Source organism: Xiphophorus hellerii, chromosome 14 (genome assembly GCF_003331165.1).
Source record: "Xiphophorus hellerii strain 12219 chromosome 14, Xiphophorus_hellerii-4.1, whole genome shotgun sequence".
Classification (NCBI taxonomy): Eukaryota; Metazoa; Chordata; class Actinopteri; order Cyprinodontiformes; family Poeciliidae; genus Xiphophorus; species Xiphophorus hellerii.
The window spans coordinates 7,542,569-7,565,285 of record NC_045685.1 but is presented as its reverse complement, the minus strand read 5'-3'; the positions used below and the strand labels follow the sequence as shown (position 1 = coordinate 7,565,285).

Genomic DNA, 22,717 nt, shown 5'->3' with positions numbered 1-22,717 from the left:
GTAGGTCACAATAGACAACAGTAGAAAAGACCCTGCTCCTTTTGAGTTTCTCCTGAATCTTGGTACCTGCAGCAGCTGCTGTTTGGGAGACCGAAGGGACCAACAAGGTAAGTATGGACAGAGAACATCAGTGGGGTACAATAGGGCAAGAACCTTAAATGATTTAAAATCAAAATTTCAGAATGATGCCCCCTTTCTTCCTTTTACATTTTGTACACCCTTTCCACTTCAGACATGAAAATGTAAACTATAGTAAATCCAAACATATCTGAAAGGGAGAAAAACATGAACATAATCACAAATGCCCTCTAAAAAAACCTTTTTTTTATGGGAAATTTTAAAGCTCTTGGTCTTACCACCTACTTTGCCCACTGGCAGTAGAGGTACATTGGGGGAAATGAAGATATAAAAAAGGGTGTACAAGCACAGTAGGACGCCGAATAGGAATGAAACCAGAAAATGCTTGATGTGATTAAACGTCTGTTTGAACACAGGGGTTCCTTGGAACAGAGAGATAGTCGCAGAGAGAGGGGGAGAAAGAGGAGGAGCAGAGATAAAACCTGAGGTAAAGGCTGAAGTAGACTCTTGGGAGGCTTTAAATGTTCCCAGAACAACAAGCTATCTTTACTGTCTGATGTAGTAGGTGAGTAAAGCTATTTTAGTCTTTTCAGCATGTCTTAATGTTGTTTGTTTTTTTTGCAGAAAGGCTTTTGGTGTTGACAACGTTGATGGGAAATTAGTGGTTCATTGAAAAATTATTCAATAACTTTTTTCTGCAGACTATCCATCATTTGTTCAAATCTTTTAGAAAACTTTGTGTTTTTAATATTTTGATAAGATTAGGTTAATCTTTTTTTATGCTGAGTGTTGACGTGAGTTTGTGTGAAGGAACGCGGACTCTGTGGTCAAACAGGAAAGATGTGTGAGAGTGGGAGGTTTTACCTACAGATGGCCTCTCAGTGGTGCCACTCTGATCGTCCACGTTCCCAAATCCTGAGTCCAGCTGGCAGCGCTGATGCAGGCCGATTCGTGGCCAAAACATTACCTAATCACTTATTTTGATCGTCCATGTAATCTGGTTTCTATTAATAGTCAGGGTTTACTCATTTTGAACTGCATTTTACTCGTTTTTTAAAATGGTTTTATTAGAACATCATAGGTCGTTTGAACCTATTTAAAGATGATCATATTAACAGGAATGATTAATTTCAGTGCCTGTTTTCTATGTTGCAGTCATGTATTACTGATTGGCTTTTTGGTTGGATGATTGATTGATCGGATGCAAATAAGCCATGAAGAGCTACTTTCATGACAACAGTCGAGCAGTGTGCGGAAAATAGAGTATGTTTTGTGATAGAGATTTTGTTTTGACACAAGGCGTCAAATGAAAAGTAATTTTCAAAGGAAATGAAAACAAACTCTCTGAAAATGAGTTATGTTTAGTTATACATTTTATGTTTCCATTTCAAGTAGAAATAATCTGAAAGAATGGACAAGTACACCTGAACAGGATGTATATCTTTACACTATTTATAGTACGTTTATATGATGCATGCATCAAGGATATTTTTCTTTTTACAGTTTTTCAAAGGATGCCGCATATTTATCAAACATAAGTGTCCGATGTTTCACTGCTTCACAGGCCTCAGGCTGTAGACTCTCTTCCATCAACTCCAGTGACCTGTTGCAGCATCCGGACCTGGACACATCCCCCTTCATTGGTGGATCTCCTGTCGTATTGAAATGGAAAACCTGTCATCTTGATACCAACTACAAGACATCTTTAAAGGGAATCTAAATTCAACCAGAGCAAACCTGAGCCACTAAATGACACGAGAGGATCCCGTGGTGTGTGCTTTCTTTTCTGGTGGAAGCATGGCCTTGTAGCTAAAGCAGATTTGCACCACAGGAAGTCACTGAAGCTTTGACCTAATTTGGAACTATGGCGTTTCCATTTTTTAACCCTGCACCTTCCTTGGTTCCCCAATTAATCTTTCTTGTTGGACTGCTCCTTCTTGGCCAGTGGAGGCCGTCGGGGGTCAGCTGCCAGAATGACACTGAGCCGATCGTGTTGGAGGGAAAGTGTCTGGTTGTGTGCGACTCCACCCCATCGGCGGAGCCATCGGGTAACGCTCTGGGCATGTCGGTGAGGTCAGGAACTGGTCGGGTGGCGTTTTCAGCCATACGCAACACCAACCATGAGCCATCCGAGATGAGCAACCGCACCATGACTATCTACTTTGATCAGGTGGGTTGAAATAAACTGATAGCGTGAACCCCTGGTATTCACCCGGGGTTATAAGGACGACAGCCATTCGCAAATAGCTTAAATTCTATGAATCCTTGAGGCACTCTCTACGAATACTTATAACTGCCTATTTAAATAGTTCAAACACCAAATATACCTTAATATGCATGAATACATACAGTAGAGACTGCCATCTTTCTTATCTCCACTCTTGGGGGTACAAACAATCCGTGCTGAGGAAAATGAATGCTGCTCATGGACTGGCAGTTTTGTAACACCAGCCCACAGCATTTTTTTTCGAATACCTCAGACATACTTTGTGAAAAAAATGCAGATAGACAAGCATTCCCTGAAAAATCTGAACTCAGGTTCCAAGTAAAAACCCCAAAAAGGGCTCTATAAATTCAGACAATTTAACAAAATCTTACAGCCCTTAAATTTAGCATTTGGTCTTTTAACAGCTATAATCTTAGTAGGTATAACTGGCTTCAGTTGATAAATGAAAAACCATAAAGTATCATGACCTGTGTTTAAGCAGGAGCAAGACAGTCTCCTAATAATAATAGGTTTATTTATAATCACTTAAAGAACAACAACAGAACATTAATGGGGTTTTTTTTGTTGATTTTGTTTTGCATATCTTCTCTCCAAATTTCCGACACCCCCTGGTGGACACCATTGGGAATAGACAATGGCTTAGCATAATTCACAATTTGACCTCATGACACTAAAGAACACCACTGGACAATCTATCCTTATTTGATCTACCTTGAATGTGATTTAAAGCGGTGTGCAGAATTGCTTGTTAGAGAGCAGTCAACACTTTTGGAAGTTTTTATCACCTGTTTTCTGGAATGCTTTGTAACTGGATTAATGGCAAAAAATCTGATCTTGTTTTCTTTAACTTCTTTACAAGCATTACCACCACTCCTAATGTTTGCCTCTCTCATCAGCATTAAAAGATCAAAATATTTCAAAAAACAAAGATCGAGCAGGCATGCTGAGCTGCTGGAAAACATGTTCAACAGATTTTTCTTTTCTAATTTAGCTTTGACATGGGTTTCTTGACTATTAATTAAGAGTAACTCCACCTCTCTGTCTCTTGCTCTCTCCTCTCGTAGATTTTAGTGAACGTTGGCAGCCATTTTGACCCGGCAACTAGCATCTTCGTAGCACCCAGAAAAGGAGTCTACAGCTTCAGCTTTCACGTTGTTAAAGTTTACAACCGGCAGACGATACAAGTGAGAAAAATTGCTAAAAGTCTCAGCTAAAACTGCACTCCTACTTCTGTCTGAATATCGTTTCCGTTTGTTTATGCCCATAACAGTTTCACATCCTCAAATCCTCCTGCTACTTTTCTCCTTCGCCTTGTCTTTCTAGGTAAGCTTGGTTCTCAACGGCTGGCCGGTGATCTCGGCCTTTGCAGGTGACCAGGATGTGACACGGGAAGCGGCCACCAATGCAGGGCTGGTGTTAATGGAGCGAGGGGACAAAGCTTACCTTAAACTGGAGAGGGGAAACCTGATGGGTGGGTGGAAGTACTCCACCTTCTCTGGCTTTCTGGTCTTCCCGCTGTAGGGTGTCCTTGACGCAGGATGTTGTATAAAATAAAGATTGGCTCATTTCTCAAAGGGGAATGATGTAATGTTAGGATCCACATTGGACTGCTTAACCCTCCCGCAGTCCTAAAAGGGGACCCTGCGTGAACTTTTTTATCCTGTACATGTTCCCGCAGGGTCTCACCGACCCCATGCGCGCTTTTACGATTTCTTTTCTCCTGGTTTCGGGAACTGGCGGGCTGACGAGATATTCCCATCAGTTCCCTGCTGTCTGACCGTGACATCTGCCGCGCTCTTCCCGAGCATCTTCAAGCTAGGACTGCGGGAAGGTTAAGATGTGAATTAGATGAGTGGATGGATTGGCTTTGCACCAAACAGTCTTGAATGTAATTTCCATGACCATGGTATTTTTTGTGGCTTGCCATCTGTTCCACAGACTTAATGTGTGTTTATGTGCTTGCTTAAATCTGGTGTAGCCTCTTCGATGCATGAAAACCAAATGTAGGACATGTTTGTTGGCAATAAAGGAAACAAAAACAACAACCACTGTCTCTGTTTATTTTTAATCTATTAACTGTGTTAGTTATGGCTTGCTCAAATGGCCAGCTAAAAATAAATGTGTACATTTAAAGCTTCGATGTGGAATATTTCCTTTATATCCACTGATGGAAATGCTTTTCATATAGTTAACATTATTTATTCCTTCTGTCTGTCCGTCCACCCAGATGTCAATCCCTATGTTACAAGTAAGAGTACCCTGGAAATTGTTTCCGGTGTTGTACTGATCTCTTACTTGTAAAAGAAATAACATTTTGGAGTTAATTTATATTTTAAAGCATACAGTATATCCATTAAATCTCAATTTTTCCCAATTTTCTGCATTTACCAACTGAAAGTAGGAAAAAAAATCGTAATTGGGGAAAAAAAAAAGTTTACTTTTAAGTAACTTTTTAAAATCGTACCTAAATATTACAATGCTATCTAAGCTACGTAGCCTTTTACAATCTGACAGGGAAAAACACATAGGAAATTTGTGTTTCTAGGAAAGAAATATCTATGGTTAACTCAGCAATTTTATTCCCAGCAACCTTGTTTAGGTTTTGCTTATCTTTGAGTTTTTAAATTGCATAGAAAAGATTGAAAGTTTACCTGAAGATTCTTACTGTCCCATTCAGGCACCATTAAATTACATTAAAGCACCAACATATCAAAACATGTTACGGTTATTAAAACTGACGCATTGCTTTTAGAATCCCAAACAGCTATGACATCCATTTTTTGCTCCTGCTGATGTACAGAGACCGTCCTCCCTATCTTTCTCTGCGGTGGATCCGGTGGCAGATGGAGGACTGGCTGTGGAAGTGGGAACCAGTGCCAGAAACTCGCTGGGATCATGCTGGACCATCACAACTGATTTGTGTCAGCTTCCTGGGACTCAGCAGAGGCCTGTGTTAGCACTTTGGAGATGCGCGTATGGAGTACAAAACTGCATTATGTGGAGAGTAGAGGGAAAAAAAAGGTCAAGGACTTCAAAATCTGTTTGGAAGTCTTTGAAAAAACGAGTGCGTATACGTAACCAAGTACCAAATTATTAGCTCACCGCTTCTTATCTGTTTGAAAAGGTGTAGCAGGAAGTGAGCACTTATTCAATCCTAACCCTTTTTCTCAATTTAATGACATACATAACTTACTGACTTGTTAATTATCAGAAATTTGCTATTAAAAACATGTTATGGTACAACTGTTGAATTTAATGTGCTAAAAGAAAAACTAGAAATAAATTACATTACATAAAATAAAATGAATACAGACTCTGATAGCAGGACAAGAAAATTTACTGACCCATAATAATTACATTAATAATGACAATTGTAAATCACAACCGGAAATACAGCACCATCATAATTACTAGCTCCTTGCCAATGTACACTATATAATCTGCTTCGTAATCTGTGTATTTACTGAAGGGTAAATAAATTGATCATACCTCCTGTTAACACAGTACTATAGTCATGGAGCAGCCATATTGGATTGTGTGGCATTGGTTGGTGGCACAACTCTCAATTTCCAAGTTGGATTTAAAAGGTCATGAGGCATTTTTGTGGATTTTTCCATATTGGAAGTTAAAAGGTTTGTCTACCGTCACCAAACGTAACGCAGCATGAATCCAGCACACATCAACACACAAATCCATCTTCATGTATACCTGAAAGTAGTCTCCTAATAGTTTTAACAGACAATGCCACGGAAGTATTTTACACTCACCTGCTGCAACGCTTCACTGAAGTCACAGCACTCATCAGGTAAGAAAAATGTTTTAAAGTCCAACATTTCACGTAATACACATTGTTCAAAAATCCTTAAAGCTCGTCATTCACTGTTTTATTAAAACTTCTGATTCCAAAGCCTCTACAGAGTAAAGCAAAAAACAGTGCAGTGTACACCAAAAGAATAGCATGTGTACCTTTAATTTATATTTATATGTACCATATCTTTAAAACATTTTGTTGCAAAAATAGAATATAAAAAATATTTCTTTCAGTGAAACTAATGACCCGCTAAAAAAATGAAAACCTCAGCTTATACACCTTTCTTAAAAACACATTCCTGAAAAGCTTCGAATCAAACGTTCGCTTCTTTTAATTATAGTCAGATGGTTGTGAAGGCAAGTTCTGGCATCCTAAGGCATGTTGGCGCTCTGACGGTAGATATTTTCTGACCACAGTTGGTGAAAAGAGAAAAAAAAACAGCAGCCACCTTGGCTTGTATTTAATGGTGACTGTGCAAAAAGCTGGCCTGGAGTTTTTGCCTGCTGCTAAAACCAATTCCAAACAAAAGACACGAAATGATTTACAGTAGTAGTAATAGAAAGATGATAAAAAACTACAAAAAGCTGCACTAAACGCATCTATGCTACAAGAAATAAATAATTAACATACAAAAGCTACACCAAATATCCTGTTTTATTTGAAAAAGAGAATAAAAAAAAACAGTTCTGGGAATCTATGGATTAGCTGTACTTGTGCGTTGTTGTGAGGAGCTAACAGTAGACGGCGCCGTCGGGTGCCTCTTTCTCTCGGAGGATCCGGAGAGGCTGATGTGCATCGTGTTGTTGTTTCCATACTGCAGTCCAGTCACACTGGAGCAGTGAATGTTGAAAGTGCCAGGGCTGGAAAACTGACGCTGCGGAGAAAAGAACGCTTGATCAAAAACATTTTCTGTTTTTAGGTGGAACCAATGCTGATGCGTCTGATGACGTCAATTCAGAGGGAACGCTTTCTGGGTCAGTTGAATGGCAACTTTTGTTAAATGTTCTTCAAGCACCTTTTTGCAGCAGAAAAATGCTTTAGAAGTGGGCAGGAGTCTGAACTAAAGCTCAACTTTAGGTAAAGGTTAACTCAGACTAGCTCTTTTAGACTAGCTTTTTAAAAATGTGTCTTCAAATACCAAATGGGGATGATTTCCAATGAAAGCTTTTTTAAAAAAAATACAGTAAAACTCGATTGTGAGCCTGGTTAAAGATTGTCCAGTTGTATCTCTGACTTTAACTTTTTTGTTCTGACAAACCAGGTCAGAATAATCTACCACTTTGCCGTTTTAGTTAATAACGGGAATAAAACTCCTGGATTTGTTTCCTCCGAGGTGATCGCTCATGGCTGACGAATATGTGGTCTGACTGCTTACAGGCAAGAGATTGTCTGATGATCATCGACATACCTGACACAGAAATAACGGAGGCAGATTTTTTGCGTTGCCGTTGAATGCCAAATGAGTGGGTTGAGTGGGTTCTACAGAGGACGACTTCGTTTCAGGGTCTGCTGCTCGGCGGGTCTGATCAACATCACACAGATTTGTAGCCCAACTAGGTGATGGATCTAAAAACAAAACTAAGATAAATTAATCTCAACATGTAAAACCATAACAGATGACTTGTTCCAAGTCAGACATTTTTTCCTAATCAATGGCTGCTTCAGCTAACAGCGTCTTTCTCACCTCCGACTGCTGCATTGTCTCCTTGATTTGCTGGCCAAGTACCGGCTATTTCCTGAAACATGCAAAAAAAAAAAAAAAATAGAGTAAATAAATAAATTAATAAAAAATAAAGCTTTTGTTTGTGACATGAAAAATTGTTGGTTGGAAACCAGATAGTGGCTCCCTGGATCTAATCTAAAAACGGCATCAGTATTCCTCGGAGAACAAGACACAAATTATCGCATTTTTACGCAGCAAATCTTCTCTCTTTCATATAAATTCCAGTTTGTTTTGAGTAAATTGCAAAATTACAGGTGGCCATGTAATTCCATCACCTTATCTTTAAAATAATGTTGAAATCATTTTTACATTTGCTTTCTTCACCACCCTTTCCCGTAAAGAAACAACAACAACAACAAAAAAAAAACCCTAGTGAAGCAGGAAGTGATATGCACATTAGTTCCTCACACCAGCAAAAAAAATCTGCAGTGTGGCAACACCACAGGACTGGCCGAGTTGCTGCAATACGAAGAAGAATCTCCCCTTCCCCCCTCACTCAGCGTCACAGTCTTCCTGTTGTTTGTCTCACTGGGTTAAAGACCTTTCCTTTCTCCTTGATTCTCACCATAAAAATGATGATGGGGATTTTAAACTGTTTTCATTCATTAACCCAACTCTGGTTGGTAAAGTGCGAGGTCATTTTACCTCCTGCTTTTCACAATTGCTTTCAGTCATTCTGACAGAATGTTCACCTGAACCGGCGGCGGTCCTGTCCGCACACTGTCACAAATGTTTGCCGCTGCAGCTCTTACTGGTTCTGCTGCAGGAACAACGAGAAGGCAAAGTAAAAAGTCGAACCTCCGGAAAGCACAGGCGGACTTGTTTAATAATGCGACCAGACTAACCTGAAGTCTCAGTAATGGAAAGCTTTGTCAGCCCATGTGTAATCCTTTCTTTTTCAGTTTGGTCCTTGAAAGAGGAAGAGAAAGACTTGAGTCAGGCCGGGGCAAAAAGTTCTGATAAAAATAATATTGCGATGCGTCATGTTAAATTTTACATCACGCCAACGTGGCTTGACTTTGTTCCTCACCAGTTTCTGCAGGACGTGGTGGACGGCATCGTGAATTGCGGGTTTGTGCATCTTGAACAGTTCTTCCATGGCAGTTGTGCATTCTGTCGACAAACCGAAGTCACGTTAGCTTCAAGAATTTCACGTTTAGTTCATTCCTCTATACTTGGGACTGTTCTCACCAGATTAAAAAAAAACTTTAATTAGAGTTTAGTTTGACTCTATTCACTTGTCATTGTTGGTTATCTTTGAACAAAGTTATGGACAGATGGTTCATTCAGTTACTTGCCAACAGGAATTATTTTCTGTTGTTGTTTAATATACGTTGTGATATGTAATATTGATGTAGGTGTGACAGCCTGGCAAAAAAACAGCGTCTTGTTCTACGCTTTGCTTCGTGGTCTGGACCTCTGAATATACAGTACAGACCAAAAGTTTGGACACACCTTCTCATTGAATTCAATGAGAAAGTGTGTCCAAACCTTTGGTCTGTACTGTATATATATATATATATATATATATATATATATATATATATATATATATATATAGACACACACACACACATTTGCGAAGCTATCTTTGTGGGGACTTTCCATTGACTTCCATTCTTTTCTACAGCCTAAACCTTACCCTTATCCTAACCCTAACCATTACATACCTAACCCAAACCAAAACTCAATTCACACCTTAGTCCTAAATCTGATCCCTGACCCAATAACAGCGTTTCCCCTTGTGGGGACCAGGTTTCGGTCCCCACAAGGAGCAGTGTGTCCCCACAACGTAGTATATGTCAGGAAAATGGTCCCCACAAGCTATTAGAAACAAACGCGCACACACACACACACACACATACGTACATACTTATACATGAGTTTGTTTTCTACCCATCTATATCATGCACACATTCACAAACACACCTACTATAATCAAATTCTATGAAATAATTTAGTTTTCTTTGAAAATCGAATAACCATTTGTACATGTTTACTCCCCAAATTCTTCCTCAGAATATCTATTAACCTTTTCCTTAATACATTCAAACTCTCTCCTCATACATCTTCTCTCTCTTTCATATTTATGACATTCTAATATAGCATGTTCTATTGTTTCATATTTTCCAGAGTAATCGCATTTGCCAGTTTTATGCTTTTGTATATTAAAAAGTGTATAATTAAGTCCTGTATGTCCAAATCCTAACCTTGTTGTCACTCTTTCCTCCTTTCTATTTCATCTTCCATTTCTTCTTTCTCCTACTATCTTCTGAATTTTATAAAACCATCTTCCTGTTTTTTCTTCATCCCACCTTTTTTGCCATTTTTCCATCAGTTTTTCTTTAACAATCCTCTTTCCCTCAGATTTACTTGTTTTAACTGTAAAACTAATATTATTCTGAATTGCCCTCTTTGCCATTTTATCTGCCCTCTCGTTTCCTTCTGCCCTAATATGTGCTGGAACCCACACAAATATACTGTAACTATCAAACCCATATTTTGTATTCTGAATAATGTATGAAATATTTCTAATAAAATGTCCATCCTACTATCTGATTGATTATATTTTAAACTTAATAATGCAGAGCTTGAATCTGAACAAATTACTGTTTTTAATGGTTTTATTTCTTCTACCCAATGTAAAGCTAATAATATTGCCAACATTTCTCCTGTGTAAACTGATAATCCGTCTGTAATTCGTTTTCCTACTTTTATATTAAATTCTGGTACTACAAAAGCTATTCCTATTTTTCCAGTTATTTTTGATGCATCTGTATAAATGTGAATATATTGATAATAATTGTTTACATGTAACTGTACTGAATAACTATCTACAATGTAAGATTTATCTTGTTTCTTTTCCATTATTGACATATCTACTCCATGGTGGTATAATTGATATTGGTGTTGTTTTTGATTGATTCTTGTTCTCTTCCCATCATTAACACATAAAAGATTTTTCATTTCCATTAATTCTTCTATAACTTGTCCATTTTTATCACTACATTTACCCCACAATGTACTATTTGCATTAAAATCCCCACACCCAATTACTTCCCCTCCCAAATATTCTGTTAACTCCTCCATTATTTCAATTCATAATGTTTTACATGGATTATAAAAATTTATTATTTTAAATTTACCTTCTTGTTCCCATATCTCAATAACTATATATTCAAGTTCTTTCCCTAATACCTGATATTGTATCCCTTGCTTTATAAATATTCCACATCCTCCTGTCGATCTCTTCTTACACCATCATATCCGTGGATCACAAAATCTAATGTTGTTTTTAAACCATGTTTCCTGAACACAAATAATTTCTGGTTGTCTTTCAAGACGATCAATATAACCTTTAAGTTCCTGTCCGTTAGCAAATAAACTTCTTGTAATATTAACATGAACTACTTTCACCTGATGGTCCTGCTCTCCCATCTACCTCCAACCTTTTCTTTATGTTTTCCCATGATCCTCTTTAAGCCCCAAAAACGTTTCACTATTATTTTAATTTTCTCAGTTTTATGCTTGGCTTGGTCAGTGCAGTTGATAACATATGCTACGAATAATATTAGTTTTTCTACTCATACTGTGATATTATCTTCTGACTGTACTTTGCCTTGCTGTGGAATTTGATTCTTTGTTTGTTCACTCTCTCTCGTTTTCAGAAGCATTTTTAACAGCTTCTGCATAGCTTATGTTTTTAGTCATTTTAATCTGTATAATTTCTTTTGCCTTCTTCCTTACTTCACATCCTCCATACGTAACTCTATGTTGCCCTCCACAGTTACAACATTTTTCTTGTACTTCTTCTTTACATTCTTCTAATCTGTGATCCTCAGCACATTTTGTTTATCTCTGCTTCCCTTTATGTGTCCTTTGTGACCTTTGACATTTGAAACAACGAAGTGGTGGAGGGATATAAGGTCTGACCTGAAAACTGAGATATAATATTTTGATGTTTTGTGGCAACTCTTTTCCTTCAAATTCAATGAGGATTGACAAACTTCCTACTTTTTCTCCATTTATTGTTTTTGACAATCTATTCAAGTTATTCACCTTTGCACCTACAATACTTCTCTTAATTCTATCAAGAGCTTCATCTAGAGGGATCCCATAAATCACTCCTCTAATTTTTTTTATTTTCTCCCGTGATTTTTTTCTCCAACACGGTTTTTTTTTTTACAGATATTATCCACATTTAAAGCCTTATTCTTTTGTTCTTCATTTTTACAGACTACCAGTAGGTTTCCATCTCTCAAAATCTTTACCATTTCAACATCTCCTATTTTCTTTTTTATTTCTCCTGACACCACAATGGGGCTGATGTTATCCCGTTCTTCCTCGTTCTTAATTTTTAATATTATTTTAAATTCCTCGCTCATAACCTTCCTCCTAACTATCCTTTCTTCTTCTGAACTACTTCCTTCCAGTTCTCGTTTACTACCTTGAATATCTCCAATTCCCTTTCCTTCGTCTATCTTATTTCTTCCACATCCTCTCCCTCTTCCTCTCCCCGCTGGCGTCCACCCCTTCAAAATCCATGTCTTCCTCATTTCCTATCTCCATTTCCAACCGAACCATTCACATACCAGTTTATGCCCAAATCCGCCTTTTCCAAATCCGACATATTTCTATGTGTTTTGTTTTTCCCGCTCCGCCAAAACAGCTTCCCATTCAGCAGCCGAGACAACTCGTAAACGTGAAGCATCCTTCTTCCTCTTATTCTGTCTACCTCCCTCAAAGAGTGTTCACACTGTGCAAGAGGACCAATCTATGCATTTCAAAGCCCAGATGGACCTATGAGGTGAGATTTGAATGGGACCTGGCCTCTGACAGGCAGCTGTGTGGCTGAAAATTATGTAGTAGCATTCACTAATTCAGCATACTTTTTTTTTTAACACAATATAAAATAGGACACAGATTTGCACCATTCGTTTGTATTAATAAGTTTTTTTTCTTTAAATCAATTTCTCTCATTTTGGAAAACTGTACCACTTTTACTTACGGTGGGAGGAAGGCCTTCGTTGGGGATTTGAGCACCAACACTCCTGCATGAGGTCGATGAGTCTTGTCAGTCCCGCCACTCCGGCATCCGTACACCTGATGTCATCCAGAGAAGGACGGTCTCCCATGGGGATGCGGATAGGCACTATGGCGGACATGGCATCTGCAGGAAAGGCAGAGATTGGAGTCGAAGGTGTGATAAAAAAAAATGTCCCTCTGGCAAAAGTTACATTTAAGAATCTTCGCTTGTTTACATCTTGCCTGGCGGTTATTTAAGATGAAAACTATATACGGAGCAGACACTTGCTAAAATTGAGAAAGTTGAATGTGCATAAAGGATGATGCCGTTTAAAAATGTATTTCTTAGTAGTGGTTCAAATTCAGTTTTTTCCGTCTAGCCTATAAACACCCATATAACCCTAATACTCAATAACTTCATTTTAAGGATTTTTAAAATTTTTGTGACAGTAAAGTCACATTAACAGTTTAAACTGTCAAATTGTATTTATTTATTTATTTATTTATTTATTCATTTATTTATTTTTTTTCATCAGGAGGAGTTGCTAATTGAACAGCCTCTCTCTCAGTGATTTTGACTTTGATCTGCATTTACTGGGCTTATCTTCAAGATAAGCTGATAGCAACTGACTTAATTTCATGTTGGTTGTCATGGATACATCTAAAGTATTGATTCCCTGATGTATTGTTTGGAGGGGAAATGCTGACTGTCAATCATTCATACTTAGAAAGACTAAAACTTTGGTTAACACTCCAGTAGTGATAACACTTCACCTTTCAGTAATTAATCTTCCAACTCACTTTTTAGCATTAAGCATTTAGCATTTTTAGCATCAAAACAGGACGTTTATGTATTTTTATTTAAAAAAAAAAAAAAAGTATGTATTTTTCCAGGCTCAAATTTCCTGATGTTTTTCCTGCATATTTTTTGTAATATTCTGGGAATTTGAGTACAAATTAAAATACCATATTATACGTGTGCCCCACAATAATGACACAATAAATGCTAGAACTGGCTTCTGACATCCGGGATCCAGGCTAAGGGTCATTTCACAGATTTTGTGACATCTGAATTTATTTAGATCACCCATATTTCCAAATCTGAAACTCTTGAACTTTCTCAAATTAAGAAAATGACCATCCAAGGGCTAAGGCAGATTTTTTTAAAGCGCAGATTACGTTTTTTTGTTGATAGCCGTTTTAGTGGTTTGATTGGCATTTTAAAAATAATTTAGGATCTTCAGTGCCTATTATGAAAAGTAATCACCTGATTGGATGTTTTATCCTTTTTGTTGCTTTTGCAAATCAGTAAAAAGCAAAACTTGGCTTTTTTGACATTGAAATACTAACGTTGCGTCTACTAAATAATGACTTGAATGGGGTGAATATTTATGTTGTTATGTATTTTGTGTAAAATATTTCTGTTCTGTTTTTTTTTATTATTATTTTGTAGAAATCAGTTTCCACTTTGACATTAAAAGTTTCTTGTCAATAAAAAAAAGACCAATTTTGTTTCTCCTGATTAATTTGTATGAGGGTAAAACATTGAAGGAGGTGAATACTTTGACATAAAGTGGTTTAGAGTAAAAACAGGTTTAAGTAAATGGTTGCATGTACTTAAACCTGGAAAATGATACAAGCAAATTCTATCATTTTCCAGCCACGAAAACACGACTCGGCATTGGAGCAAATTAGGAGCTTACTTGGATATGGTTTTTTTCCTGTTGCAATGGACCACAGCAGTATGCCAAAGCTGAAACAGAGGTTAAGAGAGTCAGAGATTACTGCAGCAGCTAACTCGCCTCCTTCTTGTTTTTGTTGCTTGCAATCAGAACCTCAAGAAATGGAGCCCACGGCCATTTCATCAAAAGGAGGAAATCGCATGAGAGCTTCATGCGATTTCAGTTGATGAAAAATATTTCCTCATATCTTTCACTTCCTATCAGGAATGAAAGATATAAACTGCTTGACGAGCAATAAAAGTGCCCTGATGTCTCCCTACCTGTAGATGTCAGAGGCCCGTGAGGGATTGTATGAAGTGTCGAACGCCTCTGGAGGCATGTATCTCATGGTCCCGCCCGGATCTTCGCTGTCCTTCTTGGAAGTTCGAGTGATGCTGATGGAAAACCTGGCGAGGCCAAAATCTGTAAGCTAAAGAGAGGATATAAGTACAATCAGACCGTGATATTAATGCCATTTTATAATTGTGATTGTGACACATAAAAAATTTTAAAAATCCGAAATTAAACATCAACATTAACTTAAGGTCAAAGATGTTTCTTTGTGAGATAGTTGCACTAAGAGAAACATCTGTTCTTGATGACATCTCACTGGATTGCCGTGGATTTTGGAACAGAATAATGTTTGACTGAAAGAACATATTTTTGTTCTGGTGAGACGTCTATTTAAACTTTCATCAACACAAATCACTCAGAATTATGGTTTTTGTTTTTTATTATTTAAACCATTTTTATCAATGATGTGTAGAACACATAACTTTAGAGACGGACAATAATAATAAAACCAGAATTGGACAGACAAATTTCAATTTTACACAATTTTGCTCTACGTCATACAGAATTAGGTATATAAACACAGTAAAGGTCTGCCACTGTTAAGTAACAATTCTCTTTCTGTTGCTGTCACTAATCTTGTGGAATAGTTCTGGTTGGATACCAGGTCACTTTTCTTGGTGGAAATGGTAGAGTTTAATTAAATTGGCTGGTTCCCAGTCACACATTTTAAATCTGGCTAATGTCAGGTCATGTAATCTGTTTTTTATTAAAGATCTTTATAGTTTAGAATTATAAGCACCAAAATGATCTTCTACTTGTTCATAATTTATCTAACTAATAGACAAAATTTGCTGATACCCCTCTGTTAATGACACTGAAATAATTTGAAACCGACAAAAGTAATCCCAAAACCCCCCCCCAAAAATTAACCACTGAAAATCAGACATTGCTATTGAATTGTGGTTCAACAAAAACCACAACAGACTAATGAAACAAGCCTGGACAAAAATAATGCTACCTCTAGAAAAGATTAGAGATAATTTGTCCATAGGGACATGTTAAACTAAGGTGTGTCCTCGAATTAGCATTCCTGGTGCCTTCAAGCTTCAAGCAGTCAGTTGTCCTATTTAAAGGTTGACAGGTAGTTAGTGGGCTGTTTGGTGACATGGTGTGTATTACGCCAAACATGGACCACAGGAAGCAAAGGAGAGGGTCGTCTCAGGAGATTAGAAAGAACTTAATAGACAAGCGTGATGAAGGTAAAGGCAAAACGAGCATCTTCAGTTAGCTTGATGCTCCTGTGACTACAGTGGAACATAGATATTAACTCCAATGTCAGGGTACATCAGTGTAATATTGCACTATCCATTGCTGTTTGAAGCAACAACCAAAGAGGAAATCAAAGCATAAAAAAATGAGACTGGAATTTGCCACAATTCACATTGACAAGCTGCAAAGCTACTGGGAGAGTGTCCTTTTGGACAGACGAGACAAAACTGGAGCTTTTTTGGCAAGGCACATCAGCTCTATGTTCATGGACTCAAAACAGAAGCATACCAAGAAAAGAACAGAGTTCATACTGTGACATATGGAGGAGGTTCTGTTATGTTCTGAGTCTGGTTTGCTGCATCTGACAGGGTGTTTTGAATCTGTGCAGAGTATAATGAAATCTCAAACTATCAAGGAATTTGGACGTCACGTAGCGTAGTGAGTAGAGCGGGCAGAGGTATGCAGCTGTCCCGGGTTCAACTCTCAACCTTTGTACCTTTCCTGCATGTCTTCCTCCCTCTTTCCTGTCTACCGAATGTCGGAAAAATTGAAAAAGGCCACCAGCGCCAGCCGTAAATGGATTATATATTTTAAAAAAAGATTATCAAGGCATTCTTGACACAAATGTGCTGCCCAGTGGCCCAGGGGAAAAGCTTTCTTTTTCCACAAAAAGAATGCTTGAACATTTTGGGGGTTGGAAGACCCATAACCTATAGGTTAATGAGGTTAATGGCCCAAAACACAGAGCTAAGCATCCAAGAATATCTAAGAATATCTAAGAGCAAGCGATTGGACTATTCCTATCTGGCCTTTTATGAACCTTGCTCTAAATCCTATTGAACATCTGTAGAAGAAGCTGAAATGTGCACGATTTGCCCACGATGAGTGGGTCAATCTCATTGGCCCACTCCTTTTCATGATCTAAATAGTCTGATTGGTCAGCTGCTCTTGCATACATAAAACAATGCCATAAAACAGCAGGGAAGAAACCCGCGATTCCCTAGACTATCCAAGCGTTACTTTCCCGACCCAGAATTGATCAGGATCAAAGTTGTCCCCTATAACGTCAAACACAAAGCACCTTTCCTTAACAAAAGCCAAATGGCTAGATCCATCCATGTTGAGCTCCACAGAATCCTTGGCGCATAACAATCAAAATCTTCACACCTCTAGTTCAAACAAGCCTCTTCTCTTTGTTGAGAAACACCACAAACACTGACACCCTGCTGTCATAAGATCTGCTGACCAGAACCTACAAAACGGCAGCCAGAATCAACTGTTAGCCAGAGCAGACTTGAGGCTCCTTTGACTCTGTATTTTTGTTCACACCTCGTGAGGTTTTGGTAAGTGTCTTACTTCTTCTCATCCAGACTCTTGCTATACACATTTTTTTCACCCAAAAAAGAAATTTCCACAGTAAATTTTTCCACAACAGCGACAGAAATGGTGTTTGATTGCAGTGATTGCCTCAAGAGGTTGTTAATGGTGCGATCACCTGTTTCATTGGTTTGTTTTATTTAAAAAAAAGATTGTTGAGCCATAATTCAAAAATCAATGTTTGATTCTCATTAGTTAATTTTCTGTACATTTTTATTTATTATTACTATGATCAAGTTATTTTAGGGACCATATTTTAGTGGATTTTTTTTGTTAATTAACAGAGGGTTGTCAACAACTTTTGTCCACGTGGGTAAATGTGTGGAGCTCTTGCCAGAACCAGTGGACTCACCTTGGCGTTTAAATCCGAGTCCAGCAGCACATTACTGGGCTTCAGGTCCAAATGCAGCACAGGAGGGGAGAGACTGTGGAGGAAGTTGATACCCAGAGCAACCTGGTGAGTCAGTCTGAAAGCCAGTGGCCAGGGCGGGGGTCCTTGTAAAGTTTGCTGATAAGAGAAATTACATAGTTGAGGTATTCCACAGTCTTTTAGTTCCTTTTCTTACCTTGTGCCATTTTCTACTGCAAAGAAATTGTTGTTTTAAAACTAAACATGATGCCACATGAACATCACAAACCACGTCTCTTGTTCTGACTGCAGTTCATTCATGACCTCAATATACTTGCAATCCAAACCACAACATTTTCTGTAGACTTTCTAGGTCAACGTGTTGTAAAAACCCAGTCAAAGTTTTGTGAAAGTTGCGAAACAGATCGTCTCTACACACTGATCCTTTTTGTGGAATTGCATTGGGTCAAGATAGTAAACCTTACTGTAAAACATTCAAAGCTGTTGAGAAAATTCAATGTGTACCAGCTGCATACCAGGAGGTTAGCCAGCGATCCTCGCTCCATGAAATCCATGACCAACCCCAGCTGAATTGACGACCCTGAAGAAGGTGATTGACCCTTAAAGATCCCAATGGCTTGTAGGACGTGGCGGTTGGATCCTTGGTGCATCATGTCCAATTCACGCAGCAGATCCTTGCTTGTGCTGTGGTTGGAGGTTTTCCCATCAGCACGTTGTTTTGCAGCTCCGCCAAACAGGCAGTCATGTGCAGTACTCACCCGTCGTCGTAATGAAGCAGCTTAATGGCCACATCAAAGCACCACTGCCGGTGTTTGGCTTTGTAGATCTGTCCGAATCCTCCGGATCCGATCACCTCCCAGCCCTCTAGATCAGTGTCTTTAACCACTTTCAAAGCAGGGTTGTTATGCAGCGCCATGGTTCACTAGAAGAAAAACCATTAGATCCTTTCATTGTAGGTTGAGCTGAAGTTTCTATTATCCTGTTCACGTTTCAACAAGAAGTTATTAGATATTATGCGAGAACGTTTTCAGACTCAAACTAAAGAGTTCTTCTAAATGAATATACATTTCCAATGGCCTTTGGTGCTTTAGCTTATTTGTTTTTATAGGAAATGATTACTGTATACGTATATTATTTTTGTTTAACACGTATATCAGAATATTGTTAGAAGAAGTTAAGCAATTGATATGAAAACAAATAATACTAAGCAATCAAAATAGTGTGGAAAGAAAGAAGTAAGGATACATCAGTTTAAATATGTTAATGAATTCTGCATCTACATATTGAATTGCTGAAATCTTAGTCATAATTTCATTCTGTACTGTTAATGCTTATGAAATATGACAGATTATGATCCACGATCAAATCAAAATAACTGAGTGACCTTCTGCTAGTAAGTGTTACCAGTCGGCTTCATATAGCCATGTTTCTGTCCAGCAGATTATGGATAAATTATGGAAGACGTACAGCGTCTTGCCAAAATATTCACCCCGTTGAGAATGAATATTTCTACCTCAGAACCTTGAATGAAAATGGATTATTTCGGCATTTGTGTCATTTCATTTACGGAACACGCCTACAACTTAGAACATGTCACATTCTTTTTATTACATACTTATACACATAACGCTGAGAAGGACTGTGCGGATCATTTAAGTAAATGATCATTATCCCATCCCAAGTGCCGTAGTGTAAACACAGAACCGGTTGCCATGGCAACCTCCTCTGTGATGTTTTGGTTTGAACTGGTCGAGTTAGCAGCTGCCTCCCGGATTCCTGTTTGCTAATGAAGGCGACCAGCACAGAGACGTTCCCAGCAGGTAAGCTAAACGCAGCTCCACCAGTTTATGATGGCAGTCAATAAAACGTGGTGCCACGAAATGTAGTCCGAACCACACAAATTAGAGGGTCTACTTTTCAAGCGTTGGATGAGCCTTTTTTCTTTTAACGTAAAGAAAAACTCCTTTTTATTTTTTTTTTTGGGGGGGGGGGAGGGGGTTGATTATTCCTCTGATCAAATAAATGACTGAAAATCAACAAGCCGATCAAAAATATACCCATCTATGTCTAACAAACTGCATCGTTACAGACAACTTGCAGACATGAAGGCTTTTTAAAAAGTCTCTGTACAGGTACAGGAAGACAACAATCTTCACATAATACTCCATTCGCTGCTAATGTTTATGCATGTGTGGAGACTGAGGGATCTATTTTACTCCATTTCCAAAAGGGAAATGTCTTGGCGTGCACTATCCAGGACTACAACAACCCTAAACGTGAGAAATTTTACCAGCAAATCGGGGCGGAACAAAAAGAACCTTTTTGAATAATCAATACAAAGCCAAAAGTTGGGGAAATGACTAAAGCAAAAAGTCAGTCAATAAGGAGTTAAGCTACTTCTTTATCTTGTCTCTGGAGTAGTAGTAGTTTGGTTTCAGAACCAATGAAACAAATCTGGGAACTGTACAGAAACACAGCACATCTTGCCCCTCACCCTTCAGTTTGAGGTTAATGTTTTTCACCAAGTCGTCTCCCATCTAAAGTAGGTGTTGTGTCAGAGTACCTCACAGAAAAGTCCCAGGGTGTGGTTCAGTCTTCAGTCCTCCCTGTACCACAGCAATGAGAATAATTCTTCTCAAAACTTCATTTTCAAATGTCTAGTTTTCAAACAAATCTGCCCAGACTCCATAATAATGTACTCCCTCTGCTGTATGCCACCCTGTAAGTAGGAAGCCATGTTCTTTTGTTGAGCGTTCTCAGCGGAAAATTCAAAGTCAGAGCAAGTCACCTGTTATAAGCAGTCCCCTCTTGAACATCGGCTTATTTATATCAATAACAGTTTAAAAAAATAATTTAAAAAAGACTTTTTCATTCTATAAAACAAACCTGGACAACCTTTCTACGACAAGGTCGCACTGCTTAATGAATCAAAGTGATTTATTTTATTTTTTTTACAGAAAAAGGGGGTCTACTCACCCTTTGGGATTTGTTCTGCTCTCTCATCATTCAGTTGTCACGAAAGAGTCTCAGGAGGGCAACAAAACCCTCTTATTCCCCCACGTTCATCTCCCTGGTTGTCGCTCTGAGTGAATAGAGAAGTGAAAGCGCTCAGAGCCGTCCCAGTAATCCCACTCACTTCTGCTTCCGGGTTGCACAATGAGCTGGGTTTTATAACCCAGTCCTGTTGATCGTTTTGATTTTAAGCCCACCGCTCTGTGCAGACCTGCTGTTTTTCCTACAGGTAGCAACTAATTCTGCTTGTGAAAGTCAGTTTTTTTTTAGGAATCAGATTCAGGACTTAACTGACTTCTACAAAGCTTCCTCATAATTGTAAAAGATTTGAGTTTATTTTATGCTGAAATCTTCCAAATTATTATTATTATTATTATTATTATTATTACTCCTTTTATCTTAAAAATTTAGTTGCATTCCAAGGCATTTCTGTAAATGACAACAGAATTTAGTTTAATTATCCAGCAGAGGGCGAAAGAAACAGATAACAGGAGATTTATGGTCACAGGTAACAGCTGAAGCACTGCCTCACACTTTTTTCAGGAAGTGATAAAACAACACTGATAAAATCAAGGGTTGATGTTTTTGTCCCATTTTCAGAAGCAACAAACCTCTGATCTGACAAAAACCAACATTGAACGTCCTTAATGAGGGTACTTTTTACATTTACAGCCACCTGTGTGTATGTGTGTGTGTGTGTGCGGGTGTGTGTGTGTGTGTGTTTGTGCTGAAATCACGTCAGCACAAACACTTCTGATTCATATCTGAATGAGGTCAAAGGTTGAAGTGTTACCCAGAGAAGTCAGGTTTTATGACTTTAGAAGGACGTCAACGATACTTTTGGAAAAATAGTGGGAGTGCGAAGAGAAGATTTGTGCTTCCAACCAGCAGCAGATTGACGACTACACCAGAGCCGGAGCAATGTCGGACAGGGCCCCGGGCAAAATTTAATTTGGGGGATTTAGAGCGGATGTGTTCGGTTTAAGTCTCCAAAGCGACCCGCACGTACAAAAGAAAGATCGTCTACATCACACATAAACGGTCTGTTTAGGGAAGTAACAATGGGAGGATTATGATTGGATTTTATAGTTCATTTAGCAATGGGAACTGCATTATCATTACAAGATCAAAAAACAAAGGGAGCTGATAATACAAAAACACAATAGCAATGATCCTTTGCGGCGCTTCGACTGCAAATTCAGTAGAGAGGTCTGTTTGGATGTGTAGTCAGTGCTTTGAGTGGTGGCCTTGTAATCACACACTTCATTCATAAGTTTGTAATTATAATTTTTAGCCACTGTTTACGTCCTGATTTACAACGTCTGGCTTCTTCTGGTGCGGAATTGCGACGCACATAAAGCCTCACATCAACGACATAAAAGTCAGCTAAAATACAACATGACCGTTCAAAACAACTGGATATGTATCCGAACTGGTACCACATGCAGAAGTGACAAAGATTGGATCTTTTTGAAGGGTGTAAAGATTGGAATTGGGCCGTTCAGACTGCGGTGGAAAAGCCGCATCTGGGCGAGAAAAGCGGATTTGGGCTGCATCTGCCTGCTGTGTGAACGCAGCCGATACGGCTTTTGTATTCTGTTCATTTTATTTTGGCCTTTATTAGAACTGAAGAGGGGGCTAATCATGTTCATATTCAGCTAATGCCTCAGGATAGTTCAGATGAAAGAACATTAAGATGTGGAAAGATTGAGCGACAAAACCGCTACAAGATTAGACTGAAGGTTGTCTTAATCATCAAAAAAGATTTTACTCAGAAAAGGTTTCTACAGTCTGATTTAAAGCATTTTGG

General features: G+C 38.4%; 2 protein-coding genes across 4 annotated transcripts; one reads left to right on the top strand and one right to left on the bottom strand.

The window, feature by feature from the left end:
• Positions 1-516: 516 nt before the first annotated feature.
• On the top strand, positions 517-4,350 carry LOC116732960 (cerebellin-1). The gene is made up of 4 exons (XM_032583575.1): positions 517-643; positions 1,643-2,248; positions 3,370-3,489; positions 3,629-4,350. The coding sequence occupies exons 2-4, from the start codon at positions 1,943-1,945 to the stop codon at positions 3,824-3,826; spliced, it is 624 nt and encodes a 207-aa protein (XP_032439466.1). The 5' UTR covers positions 517-643; positions 1,643-1,942; the 3' UTR covers positions 3,827-4,350.
• Positions 4,351-5,624: 1,274 nt separating this feature from the next.
• On the bottom strand, positions 5,625-21,012 carry ripk3 (receptor-interacting serine-threonine kinase 3). Of its 3 annotated transcripts, none has more exons than XM_032584095.1 (13): positions 20,872-21,012; positions 18,654-18,817; positions 18,411-18,579; positions 17,878-18,033; positions 14,867-15,015; positions 14,568-14,617; positions 12,848-13,009; positions 8,870-8,952; positions 8,685-8,748; positions 8,532-8,599; positions 7,801-7,852; positions 7,525-7,694; positions 5,625-6,990 (listed from the first exon to the last, which is right to left on the bottom strand). In XM_032584095.1, exons 2-13 carry the CDS (start codon positions 18,809-18,811, stop codon positions 6,811-6,813), a joined length of 1,461 nt encoding a protein of 486 aa, XP_032439986.1. In that variant the 5' UTR covers positions 18,812-18,817; positions 20,872-21,012; the 3' UTR covers positions 5,625-6,810. The 3 variants fall into 3 exon arrangements, with proteins under 3 accessions (XP_032439986.1, XP_032439987.1, XP_032439988.1); XM_032584096.1 differs by having other exon boundaries at positions 8,532-8,596; XM_032584097.1 differs by having other exon boundaries at positions 7,525-7,682; positions 20,872-21,011.
• Positions 21,013-22,717: the final 1,705 nt, after the last annotated feature.